This window comes from Coregonus lavaretus (genome assembly GCF_964263955.1).
Source record: "Coregonus lavaretus genome assembly, contig: HAP1_SCAFFOLD_6750, whole genome shotgun sequence".
Classification (NCBI taxonomy): Eukaryota; Metazoa; Chordata; class Actinopteri; order Salmoniformes; family Salmonidae; genus Coregonus; species Coregonus lavaretus.
In genome coordinates this window covers 295-23062 of record NW_028165667.1, presented here as the reverse complement: position 1 = coordinate 23062, position 22768 = coordinate 295, and the positions used below count along the sequence as shown (strand labels likewise).

The 22768-nt window shown below is 42.2% G+C and overlaps 2 protein-coding genes across 2 annotated transcripts; both read left to right on the top strand.

Annotated features, from left to right (window-relative positions):
* Positions 1-3208: 3208 nt before the first annotated feature.
* LOC311115626 (uncharacterized protein) lies at positions 3209-6361 on the top strand. Its single transcript, XM_084190784.1, has 2 exons — positions 3209-3425; positions 3925-6361. The coding sequence occupies exons 1-2, from the start codon at positions 3227-3229 to the stop codon at positions 5931-5933; spliced, it is 2208 nt and encodes a 735-aa protein (XP_084046910.1). The 5' UTR covers positions 3209-3226; the 3' UTR covers positions 5934-6361.
* Positions 6362-14771: 8410 nt separating this feature from the next.
* On the top strand, positions 14772-16745 carry LOC311115625 (uncharacterized protein). The gene is made up of 2 exons (XM_084190783.1): positions 14772-14981; positions 15737-16745. The coding sequence occupies exons 1-2, from the start codon at positions 14789-14791 to the stop codon at positions 16492-16494; spliced, it is 951 nt and encodes a 316-aa protein (XP_084046909.1). The 5' UTR covers positions 14772-14788; the 3' UTR covers positions 16495-16745.
* The last annotated feature ends 6023 nt before the right edge of the window (positions 16746-22768 follow it).

The window sequence follows — 22768 nt, the reverse complement described above, 5'->3', positions numbered from 1 at the left end:
GCAAGTAGCCATTCGGTTGCAGCTAGACTAGTTTCAGCTAAAGGTTCTTGATAAAAGTTATAAAGAAATAATATAATCCTTTCCACGTTGGGTGAGGTGGATTGCAGGAAAGTATATTTAGTTAAAGAATGAAAAGTCAAATTGAGAAATATATACAAAATAGACAAACAAAAAAAACTGGCTATTTACACAAGGACACCTCTACGCCATCTTGGAGTGTATACTTTGTAAATTAATAATTAGTGCGAATGTGCAGAATTATTTATATATTTTATACTTGTTATACAAATAATAATTAAATGTATTTCTATAAGATATGTGATTTTATTTGTTAATATTTGCAAGCCTAAATGGTCAACAATGTTTTTTGTGTGTGTACTCCTATCATTTGTTGCACCGTACACAATTATCTGTACGTTGTGCTGCAGTAAAATGGCTGTCCATTCTACTCAGGAGCATTTCTAGTTTCCAAATCCACTGAGTTTACACCCAGAGGAGCGTCGCTGCTCATTCCGCGGCCCTTAAAGAGTGGCCAATCAGCTTAAATCAACTTTTTTATTTTTATTTTTTATAATCCGTTCACCTGCTCTGCGTCTCACAAAGACACAGCGGTTGGAACAAAAAATCTCAAATTTGGACTCATCAGACCAAAGGACAGATTTCCACCGGTCTAATGTCCATTGCTCGCGTTTGTTGGTCCAAGCAAGTCTCTTCTTATTATTGGTGTCCTTTAGTAGTTTTTTTTTGCAGCAATTCAGCCATGAATGCCTGATTCACCTCTCAACAGTTGATGTTGAGATGTGTCTGTTACTTGAACTCTGTGAAGCATTTTTTGGGCTGCAATCTGAGGTGCAGTTAATTGCCGATTTCTGAGGCTGGTAACTCTAACTTATCCTCTGCAGCAGAGGTAACTCTGGGTCTTCCATTCCTATGGCGGTTCTCATGAGAGCCAGTTTCATCATAGCACTTGATTGTTTTTGTGACTGCACTTGAAGAAACGTTCAAGGTTCTTGACATTTTCCGGATTGACTGACCTTCGTGTCTATCGTTTCTCTTTGGTTATTTGAGCTGTTCTTGCCATAATATGGACTTGGTCTTTTACCAAATAGGGCTATCTTCTGTATACCCCCCTACCTTGTCACAATACAACTGATTGGCTCAAACGCATTAAGAAGGAAGAAAATCCACAAATTAACAATTTTTAGGGCCTTCCTCTAACACGGCCTGGTATAGAGGTCCTGGATGGCAGGGAGCTCAGCAACAGGGATGTACTGGGCCGTACGTACTACCCTCTGTAGTGCCTTGCGGTCGGATGCCAAGCAGTTGCCATACCAAGTGGTGATGCAGCCAGTCAAGATGCTCTCAATGGTGCAGCTGTAGAACGTTTTGAGGATCTGAGTTCCCATGCCAAATCTTTTCAGCCTGTTGAGGAGGAAGAGGCGTTGTCATTCCCTCGTCACAACTGCATTGGTGTGTTTGGACCATGATAGTTCCTTAGTGATGTGGACACCGAGGTGAATGGGATGTGCTCGGCCCTCCGTTTCCTGTAGTCCACTGTCAACACTGAACCATGCATGAAAGCACCAACTTTTCTGGAAGACTGTGTGATCACGTTCTCCTTAGCCGATGTGAGTAAGACCTTTTAAATAGGTTAACATTCACAAGGCCGCAGGGCCAGACTGATTACCAGGACGCATACGCAGAGCATGCGCTGACCAGCTGGCACTGACATTTTCAACAGCTCCCTGACCCAGTCTGTAATACCTATATGTTTCATGCAGACCACCATAGTCCTTCTGCACAAGAACGCCAAGGTAACCTGTCTAAATGACTATCACCACGTAGGACTGACATTTTTAGGCTGGTCATGGCTCACTCCAATTCACATACCGCCCCAACAGTTCCACAAATGACCCAATCTCTATTGCGCTCCACACTGCCCTTTCCCACTTGGACAAAATGAACACGTGAAAATGTTGTTCGTTGACTGCATCTCAGCGTTCAACACCACAGTGCCCTCCAAGCTCATCACCAAGCTAAGGGCCCTGGGATTAAACACCTCCCTCTGCATCTGGATCCTGGACTTCCTGACGGGCCGCCCCCAGGTGGTGAGGGTAGGCAACAACACATCCGCCACGCTGACCCTCAACACGGGGTCCTCTCAGGGATGCGTGCTTAGTCCCCTCCTGTACTCCCACGACTGTGTGGCCGCGCACAACTCCAACACCATCATTACATTTGCGACTCAATTCCAGTTTATCTACAATCAGATTATCTACAAGGTTATGTTGAATGACTGTTTTAATATTTCACTAACTTGTGTTTTGGTATTGGTTATTGAGGGTTACCGAGTGTGAGAAATACTTTGTTACTCCTTGCTGAATACTGAATGTGGTTTTGGGAAAACTTCTGTTTGTTATTGAGCGTTTAATGCTGATGGTTGGAGAAACCAGTCCACTGCTCTTTATTATTTTAATTGAGTGTTACCAGTGTGAAGCTATATCACAGTGAGTGATTATATACATTGACCATGAAAGACACCATACTGTTGCTCTTGTTTTGGTGTGTTGACGATCAAGACTCTCAACACTATACCCCTGCTCCTAGTGGATGAACATTGTTCAACATTCTATAATTCTTAAACTTCATACGAATGAATGGAATTAAACCAAACAATTGTAAACTACTTCCACTGAAAATGATATAAAAACACATTTACTTGAAGAACAGTGCAGATACAAAGTTTGGTAACAGAATGATGGTTGGTGCCGTTTGTGCCGTCATTGTTACCAAACTTTGTAGAATTGTCAGTGTAAATTGTTAAAAGTAGTCCTTGTGCATAGAGTTGCATGGTTTGTTTAACTTTGCATTCATTGGGTTTTAGTAAAGTGACAACTCTGTGTGTCAGCATCACTCTGTTACCTTGAAATTGCCCCTAATTCTAACACAAGAAAATGCTTGTGTTGCCTAATAGCCTGTAGGCAAATGTTGGAATAGGCTACTGAGGATGGGGTCGTAATTTCAATCACTGAGTGAATCATATATTAGTAATATGAACTGAATATGCTTTTTTACTCATAGCCTTTTCGACTCTGAGTCTCAGCATCACTCTGTTACCTTGGATACCTTTTTGTTGTCTTTTCTGGATTTATACCACGATCTAGGTTTGTGAAAATCACCCTGAACTCTTTGGGTCTCCTCTTTTTAGATCCACCTCTAGCCTACCATGTCTGAACCAGGTTCTGGCTGTGGTGTTCCAGCCCAGAGGAGCTCACAGCGGGGTCCAGAGATGCTGTCAGTGAAGCTGGGGGACTGCAGTCAAACAGTGGAACTCAATGTGATTGTCAAAGAGGAGGAGGAGGAGAGAGAAATCGATGAGGGGGAGGAGGAAGAGAGAGAGGAGGACAGGGACTCAGTTGACTCAGGTAAATTCAGGCTAACATCCTCTTTGGTTCAGAGAGGGAAACTACAAAGCAGTATCAATGAGCTAGCCAGCTAACTTTGATAAACAACCCAAATAACTAGATTTTCTGGTTCATTTAAGAAAAGTTAACTTAGATATGTTTTTGGTTGTTGAGTCAATTAGACATATGCCAATTTCAAGCTTACCTTTCTAAACAAGACAAAGTAATTTCTGAATATTTAGGGTAGTTAGCTGGCTAACTCATTGATTCTGCTTTGTAGTTTACCCCTCAGGCTTCTGTATGTGTAAGAGGGAAGGAGAGTGACAAGACAAAAATGGCTACCGACCATTGCGCAATGCATTGTAATTTGACAATGGCATTATCTATGTGTGATGCAATGCAACAAGCCCCTTGCAAAGTATTTCTTTAAATACTCTGTTAATCCAAATTAATGTTGAATCCTGCATTGTTAAGCTAAAAGCTTTTGTTTCTTACTCTATATCTGTTGATATTATTACAGGAGAGAGCCCCAACCCAGACTCAGACAACGAGCCCAGTTCCACAGCATCAAGACTATCTGGCCGTGGGAGTTACCCCTGTCCTCAATGTGAGAAGAGTTTCAGTTCCTCAACTAATCTAAAGAATCATCAAAGAGTACACACTAGAGAGAAACCTTTCCACAGCTCAGCATTTGGGAAGAGTTTCAGTGAGAAAGTTAACCTTAAGAGACATAAGAGAGTACATAGTGGAGAGAAGCCTTACAACTGCACTACATGTGGGAAGAGTTTCAGTCAGCCAGGAAACCTTAAGAAACATCAGCGAATACACACAGGGGAGAAGCCTTACCACTGCTCTCTGTGCGGAAAGATTTTCAGTCGAGCAGGAGACCTGAAGAATCATCAGAGATCCCACAGTGGAAAGAAGCCTGCCTGTACTTTCAATGTGATTGTCAAAGAGGAGGAGGAGGATGGGAAGGAAATTGATGAGAAAAAGAGAGAAGTTAAGGAAGAGGAGGAAACTAGTGGTGTAGTTGACCCAGATACATCAAGACTACCTGGTCGTGGTCGTTACCCCTGTCCTAAATGTGGAAAGAGTTTCAGTTCCTCAAATAATCTAAAGATTCATCAAAGAGTACACACTGGAGAGAGAACATTCCACTGTGCCACATGTGGGAAGAGTTTCAGTGAAAAATTCAACCTCACGAGTCATGAGAAGGTACATAGTGGAGAGAAGCCTTACCACTGCACCCAATGTGGGAAGAGCTTCAATCGTTCTGGAAGTCTTAAGGAACATCAAAGAGTACATACAGGGGAGAAGCCTTTTCACTGCTCTCTTTGTGGGAAGAGTTTCAGTCAACCAGGAAACCTTAAGAAACATCAGAGAATACATACAGGGGAGAAGCCTTACCACTGCTCTCTGTGCGGAATTAATTTTTGTTTTGCAGGAAATCTAAAGAATCATCAGAGAGCACACAGTGGAGAGAAGCCTTACCACTGCCCTCAATGTGGGAAGAATTTTACTTCCTCAGGTAATCTAAAGAATCACCAAAGAGTACACACAGGAGAGAAACCTTTCCACTGCTCCCAATGTGGGAGGGGTTTCAGTGAGCAAGCAAACCTTAAGAGACATGAGAGAGTACACAGTGGAGAGAAGCCTTACCACTACACCACACGTGGGAAGAGCTTCAATCATTCAGGAAGCCTTAAAGATCAGAGAATGAATACAGGGGAGAAGCCTTACCACTGCTCTCAGTGTGGGGAGGGATTCACTCAGCTAAGAAATCTTAACAGTCATCAGAGAATACACATTGGAGGGAAACCTACCTGTAATCTCAATGTGATTGTCAAAGAGGAGGAGGGTGACGGTACTCTCAATGTGATTGTCAAAGAGGAAGATGGTGACTGTACTCTCAATGTGATTGTCAAAGAGGAGGATGGTGAGAGGGAAGTCAAAGAGGAGGTAAAGAGAGAAGCTGAGGAAGAGGAGGACAATAGTGGTGCAGTTGACCCAGATACATCAAGACTACCTGGCCGTGGTCGTGAGAAGGTAAACCTTAAGAGACATGACAAAGTACATAGTGGAAAGAAGCCTTACGATTGCACCCAATGTGAGAAGAGCTTCAATTATTCAGGAAGCCTTAAGGAACATCAGAGAATACATACAGTGGAGAAGCCTTACCACTGCTCTCTTTGTGGGAAGAGTTTCAGTCAGCCAGGAAACCTTAAGAAACACCAGAGAATACATACAGGGGAGAAGCCTTACCACTGCTCTCTTTGTGGGAAGAGTTTCAGTCAACCAGGAAACCTTAAGAAACATCAGAGAATACATACAGGGGAGAAGCTTTACCACTGCTCTCAGTGTGGGGGTGGATTCACTCAGCTAAGAAGTCTTAAAAGTCATGAGAGAATACACATTGGAGAGAAGTCTGCCTGTGCTTTCAATGTGATTGTCAAGGAAGAGGAGGAGGAGGAGGAGAAGGAGGAGGGAAAAGAGGAAGATGTTGAGGGAGAGGAGAGTGACGTGAAGTGAGGATACATAGCTAACTATAGGTCTGGAAATTCACATCTATCCTTGCAATGGTGTATTCTGTGACAGCATGGTCATGGGCAGCACCTTTGAGGGCTAGCTTCATCTTCTTTTACTTCTATGAGTGTATTGGAACTTCACAAATGAACTCAACTTGAATACCACCACCTAATGTGCTGGAGTGTGTGCCTAAACCCTGGATAGCACCACAATACACATCAAAATACAATGAACACATTCAACTACACATTCATATACAGACTAATATACACGTTATAATAGTCTGAACAGGATAGCACCACCTAATGTGCTGTAGTGTGTATATTCAAATCAAATCAAATTTTATTGGTCACATGCGCCGAATACAACAGGTGCAGACATTACAGTGAAATGCTTACTTACAGCCCTTAACCAACAGTGCATTTATTTTTAACAAAAAAAGTAAAAATAAAACAACAACAAAAAAAGTGTTGAGTAAAAATTCTGAACAGGTACAATGCCAAGGCTGGTGATTTACTGCTACCTGCAGTTATGGAATGTTAGCGCAGGGTGTAATTCATTGGTTGACCCCCTCCTGTTGACCTGGATGGAATTATGCGATCCTTCCTTAACACATAGTAAGTCCCACCCAGTTGACCACTTCAAAATGGTGAAAACCCTCAATGGTGCTGCCCATGCTAAAACAAGCTTTGTCCAGGTGCGCCCTCTATCCATCTCTATAGCTAACGCACACAGGAGGCTCCCAGTGTGGGAGGAGCTTCAGTCAGGTAGGAGAGCGTCATCAGAAAAGCCTCACAATTTCTCCCATGGGAAATATATTGTTCAATAAAGCATGGGATATACCGTATATCTGTATCTGGGCTGTGTTCTGGTTGCATGCGTGCTACATCTTCGACTGCACTCCAACTACTCCAGGTGGCTCACAGATTCAGGCCATTTATTCAATCAGATTGCGGATGGTCATACAGCATGCAATGACACTCTAGACGATTCTGTGCTTCCAACTTTGTGGCAACAGTTTGGAGAAGGCCCTTTCCTGTTTCAGCTTGACAATGCCCCCGTGCACAAAGCGAGGTCCATACTGAAACGGTTTGTCGAGATCGGTGTGGAAGAACTTGACTGCACAGAGCCCTGACCTCAACCCAATCGAACACCTTTGGGATGAATTGGAACGCCGACTGCGAGCCAGGCCTAATCACCCAACATCAGTGCCCGACCTCACTAATGCTCTTGTGGCTGAATGGAAGCAAGTCCCCACAGCAATGTTCCAACCTCTAGTGGAAAGCCTTCCTAGAGGAGTGGAGACTGTTATAGCAGCAAAGGGGGGACCAACTCCATATTAATGCCCATGATTTTGACGAGCATGTGTCCATATACTTTTGGCCATGTAGTGTATCTTCCTCAATCTTTTTTACTGCAAAATATAGAAATGCGCCATTTTCACATATGTTGATGTTGGGGTGGTGCTGGAGATGATGAATATGTAGTATAATTTGTTAGAAATCTCCCTTTAAAGTAACATATAATACATTACTATTTTTAAACTTTTTAATGTAAAACAGTTCACAGTAGCATATTCTATATAGGCCTTGAGCTGAATACTTGGGCTGAGTGTCCCAAATGGCACCCTATTCCCTCTGTAGGGCACTACTTTAGACCTTGAGCCCTATGGACTATTCAATAATAGAATCAGTATGACATTCAACTCAGTAGAAGGGCTGGTTTGTATTGACATCAAGTGTATTGTTATGTTATGATCTGGATGGAACCTCTGTTTAAAACACAGGTTGGAACCGAAATTATCTTCCAATCATTTCATTCTGAACAGAACCATTATTGTTTTTTGTTCCATTCCAGCTAAATAAAGTTCTGAACCGGTTCGAACCATGAATCACTGGGCATCTTGTTGTTTTGACATGCATTATCTGAATTAGGCCCACGGAATTATACCTACGGAGGAGCGGCTTCTATGAAGAAACTTTGAATGTCTTTGAACTTCAGAGAGTTGGCTTAATTTAAATAAAAGCAAGTCTTACCTTTTGGTAGTTAATAAATCCAATGTGAAATGTGATAACTATAGCATCCTTAACTAGCATTGAAGAAGTGAATCCATGTTCTCTAATGAATCCCGGCTGTAACGTCAGTAGCTACAGTAGACTATGCGTGGGACTGGAAAAAATGCCCGGAACGTCAAATAACATTATTAATCAGTTCCTATGCTTTTAAAAATAACGGTTCTGTTCCGGAACAGTATAGATCCCAATCGTTGTCAGTTCTGGTTCTGTTCCTCAAAATTCCGGTTTTCGGTGCTGTTCCCTGAACCGGTTCCAACCCCTGGTTTAAAATATTGTAAAGAATCCATTAATTGAATAATAAATGCAAACAAACTGTAATCTTCTTCTTCATTGAAGGTGGATGATGTTGGTAGATTGTCTTTATCCATGAAAAGTCAGTATTGTATCATAGTGATAATAAATCATCAGAATAAGAGAAGCTAAACACTGCATTGTTGGAATAATATAACATCACCCTGCAGGTAGCTGAAGATAGAAATGGGTGGTGCTTGTTTAATACAGTTAGATCAAAGCTGAATCAATGTTGGATCATAGGCTGAGTTTACACAGGCAGCCAAGATCTGATGTGAAAAGATCTAATGTGATTGGTCAAAAGACCAATGAATGGGGAAAAAAAGCTCAGAATTGGGCTGCCAGTGTAAACGCAGCCATAATGACAGTATTCTACATTTGTGCTCAACCTCCTTTCACATTTCTCAACATGAATCGTAAAATATAATTCTACAAGTCTTAGATCTTCTTACATTTACATTTTAGTCATTTAGCAGACGCTCTTATCCAGAGCGACTTACAGTTTAGTGAGTGCATACATTTTTCATACTGGCCCCCCCCAGTGGGAAACGAACCCACAACCCTGGTGTTGCAAGCGCCATGCTCTACCAACTGAGCTACACAGGGCCCCTTGAGTTATGTACAGTGTTATTTTAAAGTAGCCGACAGTGTTCTGAATGATGTACAGTGAATGAACTTTAGAGCAGATGGAGGTAACAAACGAACCCATCTTTTGTTTCAATAAAAGCACATAACCTATTGCCTATAGTGGCTCGTTGTTGAGTTACCTATTGCCTATAGTGGCTCGTTGTTGAGTTACCTATTGCCTATAGTGGCTCGTTGTTGAGTTACCTATTGCCTATAGTGGCTCGTTGTTGAGTTACCTATTGCCTATAGTGGCTCGTTGTTGAGTTACCTATTGCCTATAGTGGCTCGTTGTTGAGTTACCTATTGCCTATAGTGGCTCGTTGTTGAGTTACCTATTGCCTATAGTGGCTCGTTGTTGAGTTACCTATTGCCTATAGTGGCTCGTTGTTGAGTTACCTATTGCCTGTAGTGGCTCGTTGTTGAGTTACCTATTGCCTATAGTGGCTCGTTGTTGAGTTACCTATTGCCTATAGTGGCTCGTTGTTGAGTTACCTATTGCCTATAGTGGCTCGTTGTTGAGTTACCTATTGCCTATAGTGGCTCGTTGTTGAGTTACCTATTGCCTATAGTGGCTCGTTGTTGAGTTACCTATTGCCTATAGTGGCTCGTTGTTGAGTTACCTATTGCCTGTAGTGGCTCGTTGTTGAGTTACCTATTGCCTATAGTGGCTCGTTGTTGAGTTACCTATTGCCTGTAGTGGCTCGTTGTTGAGTTACCTATTGCCTGTAGTGGCTCGTTGTTGAGTTACCTATTGCCTATAGTGGCTCGTTGTTGAGTTACCTATTGCCTATAGTGGCTCGTTGTTGAGTTACCTATTGCCTATAGTGGCTCGTTGTTGAGTTACCTATTGCCTATAGTGGCTCGTTGTTGAGTTACCTATTGCCTGTAGTGGCTCGTTGTTGAGTTACCTATTGCCTATAGTGGCTCGTTGTTGAGTTACCTATTGCCTATAGTGGCTCGTTGTTGAGTTACCTATTGCCTATAGTGGCTCGTTGTTGAGTTACCTATTGCCTGTAGTGGCTCGTTGTTGAGTTACCTATTGCCTATAGTGGCTCGTTGTTGAGTTACCTATTGCCTATAGTGGCTCGTTGTTGAGTTACCTATTGCCTGTAGTGGCTCGTTGTTGAGTTACCTATTGCCTATAGTGGCTCGTTGTTGAGTTACCTATTGCCTGTAGTGGCTCGTTGTTGAGTTACCTATTGCCTATAGTGGCTCGTTGTTGAGTTACCTATTGCCTATAGTGGCTCGTTGTTGAGTTACCTATTGCCTATAGTGGCTCGTTGTTGAGTTTTGACGTCATGAGAGAAAAATGGGACCATTGGCAAAATCATCCTAAAATCTTCTAATAAAAGAGGGGGTGTTTTGTCTACAGTAACGTTATAGCCTACTATGCTATGATATTGGGTTCTGTTATGTAGAATAGTATCATTGTGTGATCCTGCTGACATTGATTCAGAACCATTCTCCATTCAGAATGAGTAGAGCAGAGAGACACAGAACGTGATCCGGATCCTTAGCTTTGAGAAAGAGGTTTCAGAATGAGTAGAGCAGAGACACAGAACGTGATCCGGATCCTTAGCTTTGAGAAAGAGGTTTCAGAATGAGTAGAGCAGAGACACAGAATGTGATCCGGATCCTTAGCTTTGAGAAAGAGGTTTCAGAATGAGTAGAGCAGAGACACAGAACGTGATCCGGATCCTTAGCTTTGAGAAATAGGTTTCCTGGAGGGGCGGTAACTGCATACTGGAAGTGTGAGGGGGTTCGATTAATCCTGCCCTGGCGCCCGTGTAGGCGTGTTTGCGTCGGCTGAAAATTGATTGCATTCAATTTGGAACCGGGCTACCTCTTGGGCTTGAGCCAGGTGCCAAGTTCAAAGCCTGCAGCAAAGTCGGCTCAAAACAAAAGTGATGTAATTAAGCACGTGTAGTAATTACTAGGATTCTGTGTTTTCCCAATGCAAAAGGGATTGCTTTTGATAAAAACACAATCTGCCTTCCCAATGAAAACATGTTAGAAAATTCTAACATTTATTTTATGGAAAAGAGATGATGTATGTTTCTGGACGATACCATGCTGCCTTGTTGACAACATGACAGAGAGAGTGGCGCAGATTACTGTTCGACAGGCCTATGACCGGAGCCCCGTGGCTCAGCATAACCAAATCGGCCCAGTGTCTATAAGCAGGCGTTGCTAAAGAAGTGGGAGGATCAACAGAAGTGGGAGTTTGGAAAGCCAATGAGCTAATTGGGCAGATTTGTTGCCACTCGACCGTTTTGCATGTCTGATGGGGCTGCACAGCAAGTCGATTGTTGACAACTGTAGCATTTTAGCTTAGCCTAACCCTAACCCTTTTCCTAGCCTAAGTCTCATTCTCATAACTACCCACGTTAATTATCCTAACCTGCTGCATTAGTTATCCTAACCTGCTGCATTAGTTATCCTAACCTGCTGCATTAGTTCTCCTAACCTGCTGCATTAGTTATCCTAACCTGCTGCATTAGTTCTCCTAACCTGCTGCATTAGTTCTCCTAACCTGCTGTGTAAACATTAAACTAACCTGCGGCCAGTTAACCAATAACAGAGCGCTGATGTCTCACCCATCACTGTTGATCCTCCTACTTAATGACCTCACGAGATGTGTTCCCCTGAAATGGTTCCCCTCCAGACACAGAAAATGCTGCGTTCGTAACCAAGTAGGAGGTGGGAATTTACCAGTTGTGAAGTCATAATTACCAGTTGGATGCATTCATGTGCTTTGAACTTGTTAAGAAACGCCTTGGCTAATGGCCAACAAGCTGAGTAAACCATAAACTAAAAGTACAGCTATCATTCTTGTAAACAAATGATAGCCCCGTGTAGCTCAGTTGGTAGAGCATGGCGCTTGCAACGCCAGGGTTGTGGGTTCGTTTCCCACGGGGGCCAGTGTGAAAAAATGTATGCACTCACTAACTGTAAGTCGCTCTGGATAAGAGTGTCTGCTAAATGACTAAAATGTAAATGTAATGATAGTGATTAAAAAACGTATTAATAGATTGCTTTTTATAAATAGTGTTTTGTTGTTACATTTAATTATGTTATTGGGGTCATTTCCTTAGTAGGTGACGTCAGAGGTCAGCATGTGGGAGAAGTGGAAGCTCCAGATGATAGAGGAGTTTCCCCACTAGTAATTACCAGTTGGAGGGCTGTTCAAGTTGATTTTTCCCAGTCGTGTGTGGTAAATTCCATGTTCCCACTTGGTTAAGAACGCAGCACACCCATGCAGTTACTAATACTTGGGACGGGGCAAAAACTCCCTATTTGCAGCAACGGACTTTAAAAAAGTGATGTCTTTGTCAGACGCCAAAAAATGCACAACTACTATGCTGATATGATGCTCACAAATCCAGACCAAACACAGTCTGCAGGATTAGGGTCATGGCAGCAACACTAGCTGTAATTTACCCAATCCACATTAAGGTTTTCGGATTTTGTCTTTAAAATAAAAGTCCGCGGCAAAACTTTTTTGCAGCTTTGCAAAACTCATGTTAAAATGATGTAAAAAAACAAACAAAAAAACAACAAGACCAGCAACACTCCGTATTATTCAGTGCCCCATTTAATGACGCCATATAATAAATGGCCGGTGTCAGTAAACATCGGCAAAAAAGCGTTATTAAATTGTTGACAGCAGCCCAGTTACAGTCACCAATGCTCTGGATAACATGAAAACAGCCTAACCAGCTCTGCTAGGACGAGTAAAATGGTGTCTGGAAGTAGCTAGCCAACGTTAGCCAGTTAACTCATCGGCCAGAGCGTCCGGTGTGCGCTCTGAGAGCCGACACGTTTTGAATTTACGAACGGACAATCTGACAGCACAGTTGCAGTCACCAACGCTCTGGATAACATAACAGCCTAACCAGCTCTGTTAGGGCGAGTAATGTTCAGTGAGCTGGTCTGTCATTTGTGTCTGGAAGTAGCTAGCAAGTTAGCTTGGGTGATTGACTTCTGTTGTTAGTACAGAATGCTCTGATCGACCCTTAAAGCGACGGGTGGGGCTAAAGCTTAAGAGGGTGTGAACGATGCTGAATGGGTTTAGACAAGGAAGGGCTCTCCAGTAGTAGAACCAAAAGATTCAAAGGATATTTTCTCCAAAGTGAGTTTACAAGTTTATCAACTTTCAAAGCAAAATTACTTTCCCATTGTTCCTCAACTGTAGTGTATGATATACAATTTTGTAGCTCTGAGTCTCCACTTTTAGCCAATGTATAAAACACCATTTCAAATTTTGATAAGACCGATTTGAGCCGGTCGGTCACATATACACTGAGTGTACAAAACATTAGGGAACACCTTCCTAATATTGAGTTGCACCCCCTTTTGCCCTCAGAAAAGCCTCAATTCGTCGGGGCATGGAATGCTGAATCCAATGCTTCCCACAGTTGTGTCAAGTTGGCTGGATGTCCTTTGGGTGGTGGACCATTCTTTATATACACTGGAAACTGTTGAGTGTGAAAAACCCAGCAGTGTTGCAGTTCTTGACACAAACCGGTGCATCTGGCACCTACTACCATACCCCGTTCAAAGGCATTTAAATCTTCTGTCTTGCCCTCTGAATGGCACACATACACAATCCATGTCTCAAGGCATCAAATTCCTTATTTAACCTGTCTCCTCCCCTTCAGCTACACTGATTGAAGTGGATTTAACAAGTGACATCAATAAGGGATCATAGCTTTCACCTGGATTCACTTGGTCAGTCTATGTTATGGAAAGAGCAGGTGTTCTTAATGTTTTGTACACTGCTTTGGTCACAATGCAGTGATTTGCATTGTGACCAATGGATTGGGTGGAGTAAAAGGCCAGCAACACGCCGTATAATTTAGTGCCCCATGAAAAGGTACCCTATATACATTCTACAGACCCTACTGATTATTCCCTACAATACCTACAATAGTTTTTGCTCTACAAGCCAATATGTATTTCATATACAGTGATATGCATTGGGGGCATTTATTTGACCTTGTTTTAAAACACAAATGTAATGCAAATGTCACTTAAATGTGAATAAATAGGAATACTTGTTAATGTTTAGAATATTATTTTTTAATATATCATGAATAAATACAGGTTATTGGCACTTTTCTACTATTACGTGGGGGACTTTTTATTTGGAAAGTTTCCGAAATTCTGTGACCCGGAAGTACATTTTTAATATTGCTGACGACTCGCTGATGTCGGCAGGTGGATGAGTGATTCTGCTTGCGCTCTCACTGGATCTCATCACGTTCTCATCAACCAAACAAGTAGATAAAGGAAATTAGTATCAGGTAGCCTACTGCTTACATTTTAAATGTGAGCTTGTAGTTGGGTCTGTAACTAACGCATTCCATGAATCGTTAGTGGTTGCCGCGGCCTGGCTTTGTTGTTATCCAAGCTAGGATAACACTCAAATCCAACCCGTTTGTGTAGCTAACTAAATTCAGGGAAAGTTGAAGTGTGTCTTTTTATACTTAGCCAGCTATCGTTGCATTGTGAGTAAAATGTCTAGCGAGGAATAAGCTAGCTGAGCTAGGTAACTAACTAGCTAAATTAGCTTGACCAACCGTTGCTAAACTACCTGGCTACCGGTTTGTGCTAATCCCTGTTGGTCGAGATGTGGTAGCTATTTTAGCTACATATATTTTTGGAAATATCCCACGATCTAGGTTTGTGAAACCCGGTTCAGACATGGTAGGCTAGAGAATAGAGAATACACAGTGGAGAAAATCCTTACCCCTGCTCCCAGTGTGAGAAGAGCTTCAATCATTCAGGAAGACTTAAGGACCATCAGAGAGTACACCCTGAACTCTTTGGGTCTCCTCTTTTTAGATCCACCTCTAGCCTACCATGTCTGAACCGGGTTCTGGCTGTGGTGTTCCAGCCCAGAGAAGCTCACAGCGGGGTCCAGAGATGCTGTCAGTGAAGCTAAAAGACTGCAGTCAAACACTGGAACTCAATGTGATTGTCAAAGAGGAGGAGAGAGAAATCAAGGAGGAGGAGGAAGAGAGCGAGGACGGATACAGTGACTCCGTTGACTCAGGTAAATTCAGGCTAACAACATCCTCTTTGGTTTAGAGGGATATCCAAATCAGGATCAATGAGTTAACCAGCTAACTTTGATAAACAACCCCAAATTACAGTTGATTTTCTGGTTCATTAAGAAATCTAAACTTAGATGTGTGTTTTGGGTTGTTGAGTCAATTAGACAATGCCAATATCAAGCTTCAAGTTATTTCAGAATATTTAGGCAAGTTGGCTGGCTAACTCATTGTTTCTGCTTTGTAGTTCACCCCTCAGGCTTCTGAATGTGGCAGGGAGGGAAAGTGCCAAAACAAAAATGTCTGCCCAGTACTCACCATTGTGCAATGCATTGTAATTTGACAATTGCATCATCTCTGTGTGATGCAAAACAACAAGCCCCATGTAAAGTCTATTTCAATGCTCTGTTAATGGTTTAAAAAACCCAGATAAAGCAACACCTCAAGGCACAACGCCTCTTCCCCTTTTGACCTAGATAGTTTGTGCGTATGTATTGATATGTAGGCTACATGTGCCATTTAAAAATTGATGTAGTTCTGTCGTTGAGCTGTTCTTATCTATTCATGTTCTGTATTATGTTTTGTGTGGACCCCAGGAAGAGTAGCTGCTGCTTTCCCAACAGCTAATGGGATCCTAATAATAAATAAATAAAATGCTCACATCCCACCAAATTAATGTTGAATCCTGCATTTTTAAACCCAAAAGCCTTTGTTCCTCTCTCTGTTTCTTACCCCATGTGTGTTCATTTTCTCACAGGAGAGAGCTCGAACCCAGGCTCAGACAGCAAGCCCTGTTCCACAGCATCAGGAAAACGCAGACAGAAGCCCCACCCCTGCTGTAGTGACAGTTGTATTTATCCATCTCGGCACAAATCACACAAACAAACTCCGAAAAGAAAGAAGACTTACCTTTGCCCTCAATGTGGGAAGAGTTTTCAGACACCAAGCAAACTAAAGGCTCACCAGAGAATACACAGTGGAGAGAATCCTTACCCCTGCTCCCAGTGTGAGAAGAGCTTCAATCATTCAGGAAGACTTAAGGACCATCAGAGAGTACATACTGGGGAGAAGCCTTACCACTGCTCTCTTTGCGGGAAGAGTTTCAGTCAGCTAGGAAACCTAAAGACTCATCAGAAAAATCACAAGCCTTACCACTGCTCCCAATGTGGGAAGAGTTTCAGTGAGAAAGTAAAACTTACGGGACATGAGAGAGTACATAGTGGAGAGAAACCTTACCACTGCACCCAATGTGGGAAAAGCTTCGATTATTATTCAGTTCTTAAGGAACATCAAAGAGTACATACAGGGGAGAAGCCTTACCACTGCACACTTTGTGGAAAGAGTTTCAGTTGGGCAACAAACATAAGGAATCATCAGTTAAGACACATTGGAGAGAAACCTACATGTACTCTCAATGTGATTGTCAAAGAGGAGGAGGGAGAACAGATACACATTAAGGAAGAAGAAGGAGAAGTTGAGGTAGAGGAGAGAGAAGTGAAGGAAGAGGCTACATAAGCTAACTCCATAGGAATGTAAAGGCACGCTGTCCTGTCCTTGCAATGCTGTGTCAGTATGGGCTTGGGAAGCAACATTGAGGGCGATCTCCATTTTAAAGTAGTCCATATCTTCTTCTATGAGTGTATTGGAAGGTAGCAAATAAACTCAAAATGTACACATCACCATCTACTTTGATAATGTATAATGCCAAGGTTTGTGATTTACTGCCACCTGCAGTTACGGAACATTAGTTCAGGAGTATAATTCATTCGGTTGATCCCTCCTGCTGACCTGGATGAAATTATGTGATCCTTCCAAGTGATTTTTGCTTTAACGTGTTGGCCCCTGGGTTGTACTCAGTGCTTGTTTTTCCACAGTAAATCAATCAATCAATAGTAAGTCCCACCTAGTTGACTACTTCAAAATGTTGAAAACTCTCAGTGGTGCTGCCTGTGAGCCCTCTATCCACCTCTATGAAAACTCTCAGTGGTGCTGCTTGTGAGCCCTCTATCCACCTCTATGGTGGAGAACAAAGTACTGCTGGATATGTAGACACAGGCCCCTTAAAAAACATGTTTGTATTTTCCAACTCAGTTTACCTGAGACGGGTAGTAACGTTTTTTTTCTCTACCGGCCACGGTGTATTCCATATAAACTCAGCAAAAAAAACGGTGTTTATTTTCAGCAAACTTAACATGTGTAAATATTTGTATGAACATAACAAGATTCAACAACTGAGACATAAACTGAACAAGTTCCACAGACATGTGACTAACAGTCTGTCTGGTCCAGCGACGGTGGGTTTGTGCCCATAGGCGACGTTGTTGCCGGTGATGTCTGGTGAGGACCTGCCTTACAACAGGCCTACAAGCCCTCAGTCCAGCCTCTGTCAGCCTATTGCGGACAGTCTGTGCACTGATGGAGGGATTGTGCATTCCTGGTGTAACTCGGGCAGTTGTTGTTGCCATCCTATACCTGTCCTGCAGGTGTGATGTTTGGATGTACCGATCCTGTGCAGGTGTTGTTACACATGGTCTGCCACTGCGAGGATGATCAGCTGTCCGTCCTGTCTCCCTGTAGCGCTGTCTTAGGCGTCTCACAGTACGAACATTGCAATTTATTGCCCTGGCCACATCTGCAGTCCTCATGCCTCCTTGCAGCATGCCTAAGGCACGTTCACGCAGATGAGCAGGGACCCTGGGCATCTTTCTTTTGGTGTTTTTCAGAGTCAGTAGAAAGGCCTCTTTAGTGTCCTAAGTTTTCATAACTGTGACCTTAATTTCCTACCTTCTGTGAGCTGTTAGTGTCTTAACGACCGTTCCACAGGTGCATGTTTATGGTTCATTGAACAAGCATGGGAAACAGTGTTTAAACCCTTTACAATGAAGATCTGTGGAGTTACTTGGATTTTTACTAATTATCTTTGAAAGACAGGGTCCTGAAAAAGGGACGTTTCTTTTTTTGCTGAGTTACATTGTATCGCATGGGGGGACAATGGATGCGGCAGAGTATAAAGTGCTGCTGGATATGTACGACACAGTCCCTCTCATCAAGTAAACATATTGGTTAGTAGAGACCTTAATGAATCAGTGCCAACCCACTTTAACTGAGACAGGTCCTACAGACAGGTCTACAGCCCAATATTTTCAACATAGTATTTTTCATTATTGGTCTTAAAACATTGTCTTGAAAGCTGTATTTGTTTTCATAAATAACTTATTGCATTTTCTTATTAGCACAATAAAGGTGGCCATTGATTAAAATGGAATGTCTTTTGAATCAGTTATTGATATTGTAATTTGTTAAAATGCAGGCTTTTATGTAGAAGGTTTCCACATTTTTTGCCAGGCTGTCATTGTGAATAAGGTGTTAAGAATGTGTATTTAATCGACCTGCCTGATAAAATAAAGGTAAATAAACTCATTATACGAGCATTACGTCATTGTTTGTGCTGCTGGTAGAACAAAGGTAAAACTCTGCGGTTGAATGATTCTGTGAACTTGTAGATCAAATAGCCAAAAGGGTGCTAAAACATGAAACAATAGATCTCCATGCTCCACTGGGTAGAGGTGAGGCTCAATGTAAGATCAGATACATTTGGGTATATGTGTGGCAAGACATAGAGGCAGCAACAGAAGAATAGATGATGGAGAGAGACACCAGACAAGACACAGAAACAGCAACAGAATAAGATATGATGCAGAGAGACACCAGACAAGACACAGAGACAGCAACAGAAGAGTAGATGATGGAGAGAGACACCAGACAAGACACAGACATCAACAGATGAGACACAGACATTAACAGACAAGACACAGACAGCAACAGACGAGACACAGACATCAACAGACAAGACACAGACATTAACAGACAAGACACAGACATCAACAGACAAGACAGAGAAAGTGACACAAGAGAGCAGATGGAGAGAGAACAGAGGTGGATTGAGAACACAGTAGACCAGGGATGTCAACTAGGTTTGTCCTCGGGCCAAATTCTTTCTGAGCTAATAGTCGGCGGGCCAGAACATAATTAGTATATAATATTAGCACAATTAATTAGCCTACACTACAAATTGAACAACATTTTTAACACACCAGACTAGTGCATAATAAATTCAGTGACAATAACATAATAATTTCCATCTGATTACGCTCATAAAATCATATCTCTATTCAAATATTATTTTGTCTATTTCTCTGTGTTGTTCTCAAAAAGTATCAAAAGAAAGGTGGATAATGAAAATCGAAGTTTCAGGGAAGAATGTACAGAGAGAGATGCGTTCACCTTACCATATTTTCCCAATGCCAAGCCAGTGTCTCTCATTTGCAAAGAAAATGTTGCTGTTTGCACCCTGAAACTGTGTATAATGTGTTAGAAATGTGTGAGTGTAGGACCAGTAAAGGCAATGGCATTGAGCCACTATTTAGCAATGTGAGTAAGAGTTAGGCCAGACAACAAAGACAACTGAGAAACTAAGATAAAGAGGCCTCCCAATTTAGGGAGGGGAGAAACTGTTATGAAAACATGGTGCAGAATATTGTGAGAACGGCAATAACTGAGTAAAGCAGGGAGTAGGATATGTGTGTGTGTGTGTGTGTGTGTGTGTGTATGTGTGTATGTATGTGTGTATATGTGTGTGTGTGTGAACTGAAGGTCAGTAGAGCAGTTTTAGAGTGGAAAACTACAGCCCGCCTACAGAGGGGAGGGATTTATTTTTGTATGACGTATGAGTATAAAAGATGGACTCTGAAATTGTGATGGCAGAATTCTCAATGAATAAATATCTCTGACTATGCAGACCGGGACTCTGGCCATTACTTAAATCCCAAAAGACTTACAACCTTTTGGGAGACGCACAGAGAAACTGAAATAGTTTGTTAAATAATTCACATAACAGAATCAAAGCATGGAACTTTCAAAGTGGCCTTCCCACCCCAGACAGAGGCTCGACAAGTGGCGATTTTAAATCTTGGGGGGCAAAAAAAAGAGCAAAGCCACAACACTAAACAGTACATTAATTGCACTATAACGGTGACAAATGGTGCCCACAAATTGTTAGGGCCTACATCAAGCTGTCCCAACAGCAGTCCCAACATCTTACCACTGCTACACCTGGCTATCAGTGGAACCTTGTCAGGCAGCGAAACAGTTCATTCAGCCCCATTTACTGCCTTTTAAAAAAACATACCTGATATGGCTGACTTGCTTAAACAAATGTGGTTTCTAATGACAATTGAGATGTACAAACTATAGCATAAGGGGACGACAAGCTGATAAGAAGCAATCCGTCATTTCGATTAAGGCATTAATGAGCGAGCTAGGACGGACGTAGTCAATATAACTATTTGTTCAGCACTTTTGAAATGTACAGCGACAGAATTCCGAACATGGGCCGTTCTCACAGTATTCTCCCTGCACACCAAGTCAGAATCGTAGGATAAATAAAGGGGGCATATAAGCAGACAATGAAAGCTCTTACAATATTCAATGATTACATTTCTCTAAAACAGGCTATAGGCTACATGTGCACCACCAAGTCAGAACAGTAGGCTAAGTTATGAGGGGGAAAGGGACCAAATTATTAGGGTGAGGCACATGGGCTACTAACATCTTACTACACAACATACACTTAGTATTACTTGCTTAGCTACAGTATACATATCTCCCTGGCATATTACATCATTTTTGGACTCACCTTGTTGTGCAGAAACATTGAAGCGTTAACTGCAAGCTACACACACTGCTTTTTTGGCTGACATATTCTGTCACTTAAACGGGTTAAATCTCCAGTTACAAGGAAGAGGGAAAACAGTTGTGGACATGGTGGAAAACTTGAGGCCTTTACTAGGAAGCTTGAGTTGTTCGATTTGGACTTGTCATCTAGAAGGCTACTGCACTTCAGCACACTGAAGAAACGACAGGCAGAGGGACCAGGCTGGGGCATTGTCACAGAGGTGATGGAAGATTTCATCAAGCAGCTGACGGACAACCTCTCCACCAGATTTGAAGACTACAGCATGCCCAAGGATATCATTGCGTTTGTACGTGATCCTCTCACAGTCAGCCCAGGTGGAGAATTCTCCTCCCTTGCTAAGAAAACGATACCCTCGCTGGATTAGGCCACAATTCAAACTGAGCTGATTGAATTCCAGACTTCGAGCCAAATCAGGGATGCGCTCATGAGTGCCGAATCCTTGTGTACGTTTTAGGTGGCATGCTCAGAGGAATACAGCACAATAAAGAAACTTGCATTTTATGTGCTAAGAATGTTTGGATTGACTTACACCTGCGAGTCCTCCTTTTCCTCTATGAACGCAATATAGACTCACGACAGGAACCGGCTTTCACATAAGTCAATCGAGGACTGCCTGCGCATCAAAATCACACCCGTTCCTGGTGCAAAAACAATGTCCTATCCCGGAGCTCGAGTAAATGACATGACTAAGCTGCTCCCGAATGTACTACGTCAGGAGATGGACATCGATTCTATCGTAGTCCATGTGGGTTTTAATGACATTATGAAGGGCAGCTCTGAACAGTTGAAACTGGATTTCAAAGAGCTGATTGACACTAATAAAAGACACATCATATCTGGCCCTGTGCCCACTCTGAATCGTGGCGTTGAACGTTTTAGCAGGATTCTTTCTCTTCACAACTGGCTACGTGATTATTGCAGCTCAATGGGTGTAACATTTGTTGACAATTTCAATACCTTTTGGAAACAAAACAAGTTTTATAAGGAGGATGGGATCCACCCAAATCATTTGGGTTCCTGGATCCTTTCACAGCATTATAAAGGCTGCGTTGAGACAATGACTTATCAACGACCCAAGCCCAGCTCAGTTAATCCCTACCATTTGTGTCGCTGAGTCATCATAATGCTTTAGCAAATGTACATTATACCAGGGGCATTGGTAGACACAATGTAAGTAACCTAATGTATGTCCCTCTAACTGCCCTGTATGCCTCTGTTGATCCTACAGCTATTGTATGCAGCAATCATGTGCCTACGAACCAGATTTATGCTGCTCAGTTAGCACTGAGGCGGTGTGCCCTAGTAGGAAGTTCACTGTGTGCAACTCACCCTGCACTAACATAAAGAACATGAGAATATCTAATTCTGCTAAGCTTCCCAGTGAAGCAATGAAAACAAGCAAGCATCCCAGAAAAGTGCTCAAACTAGCCCACAATAACATATGTAGCTTAAGAAACAAGGTTCATGAAATTAATTTTAAAAAAAGACAAGAATTGTAATTTTGAATTCCGTAAAGTGAGTGTGGAAGAGGTGAAAAAAGTATTGTTGTCTATCAACAATGACAAGTCACTGGGGTCTGACAACTTGGATGGAAAATTACTGAGGATAATAGCGGGAAGGATGGGGAAGGATATTCGACAAGCACAGCACTTACAGAAATTACTGATGATTCGCTGAGAGAAATTGATGATAAAAATATTGTGGGGGCTGTTTTGTTAGACTTCAGTGTGGCTTTTGACATTATCGATCATTGTCTGCTGCTGGAAAAACATATGTGTTATGCTTTACACCCCCTGCTATATTGTGGATACAGAGTTACCTGTCTAACAGAACATAGAGGGTGTTCTTTAATAGAAGCCTCTCCAACATAAACCAGGTAGAATCAGGAATTCCCCAGGGCAGCTGTCTAGGCCCCTTACTTTTTTCAATCTTTACTAACGACATGCCACTGACTTTGAGTAAAGCCAGTGTGTCTATGTATGCGGATGACTCAACACTATACACGTCAGCTACTACAGCGACTAAAATTACTGA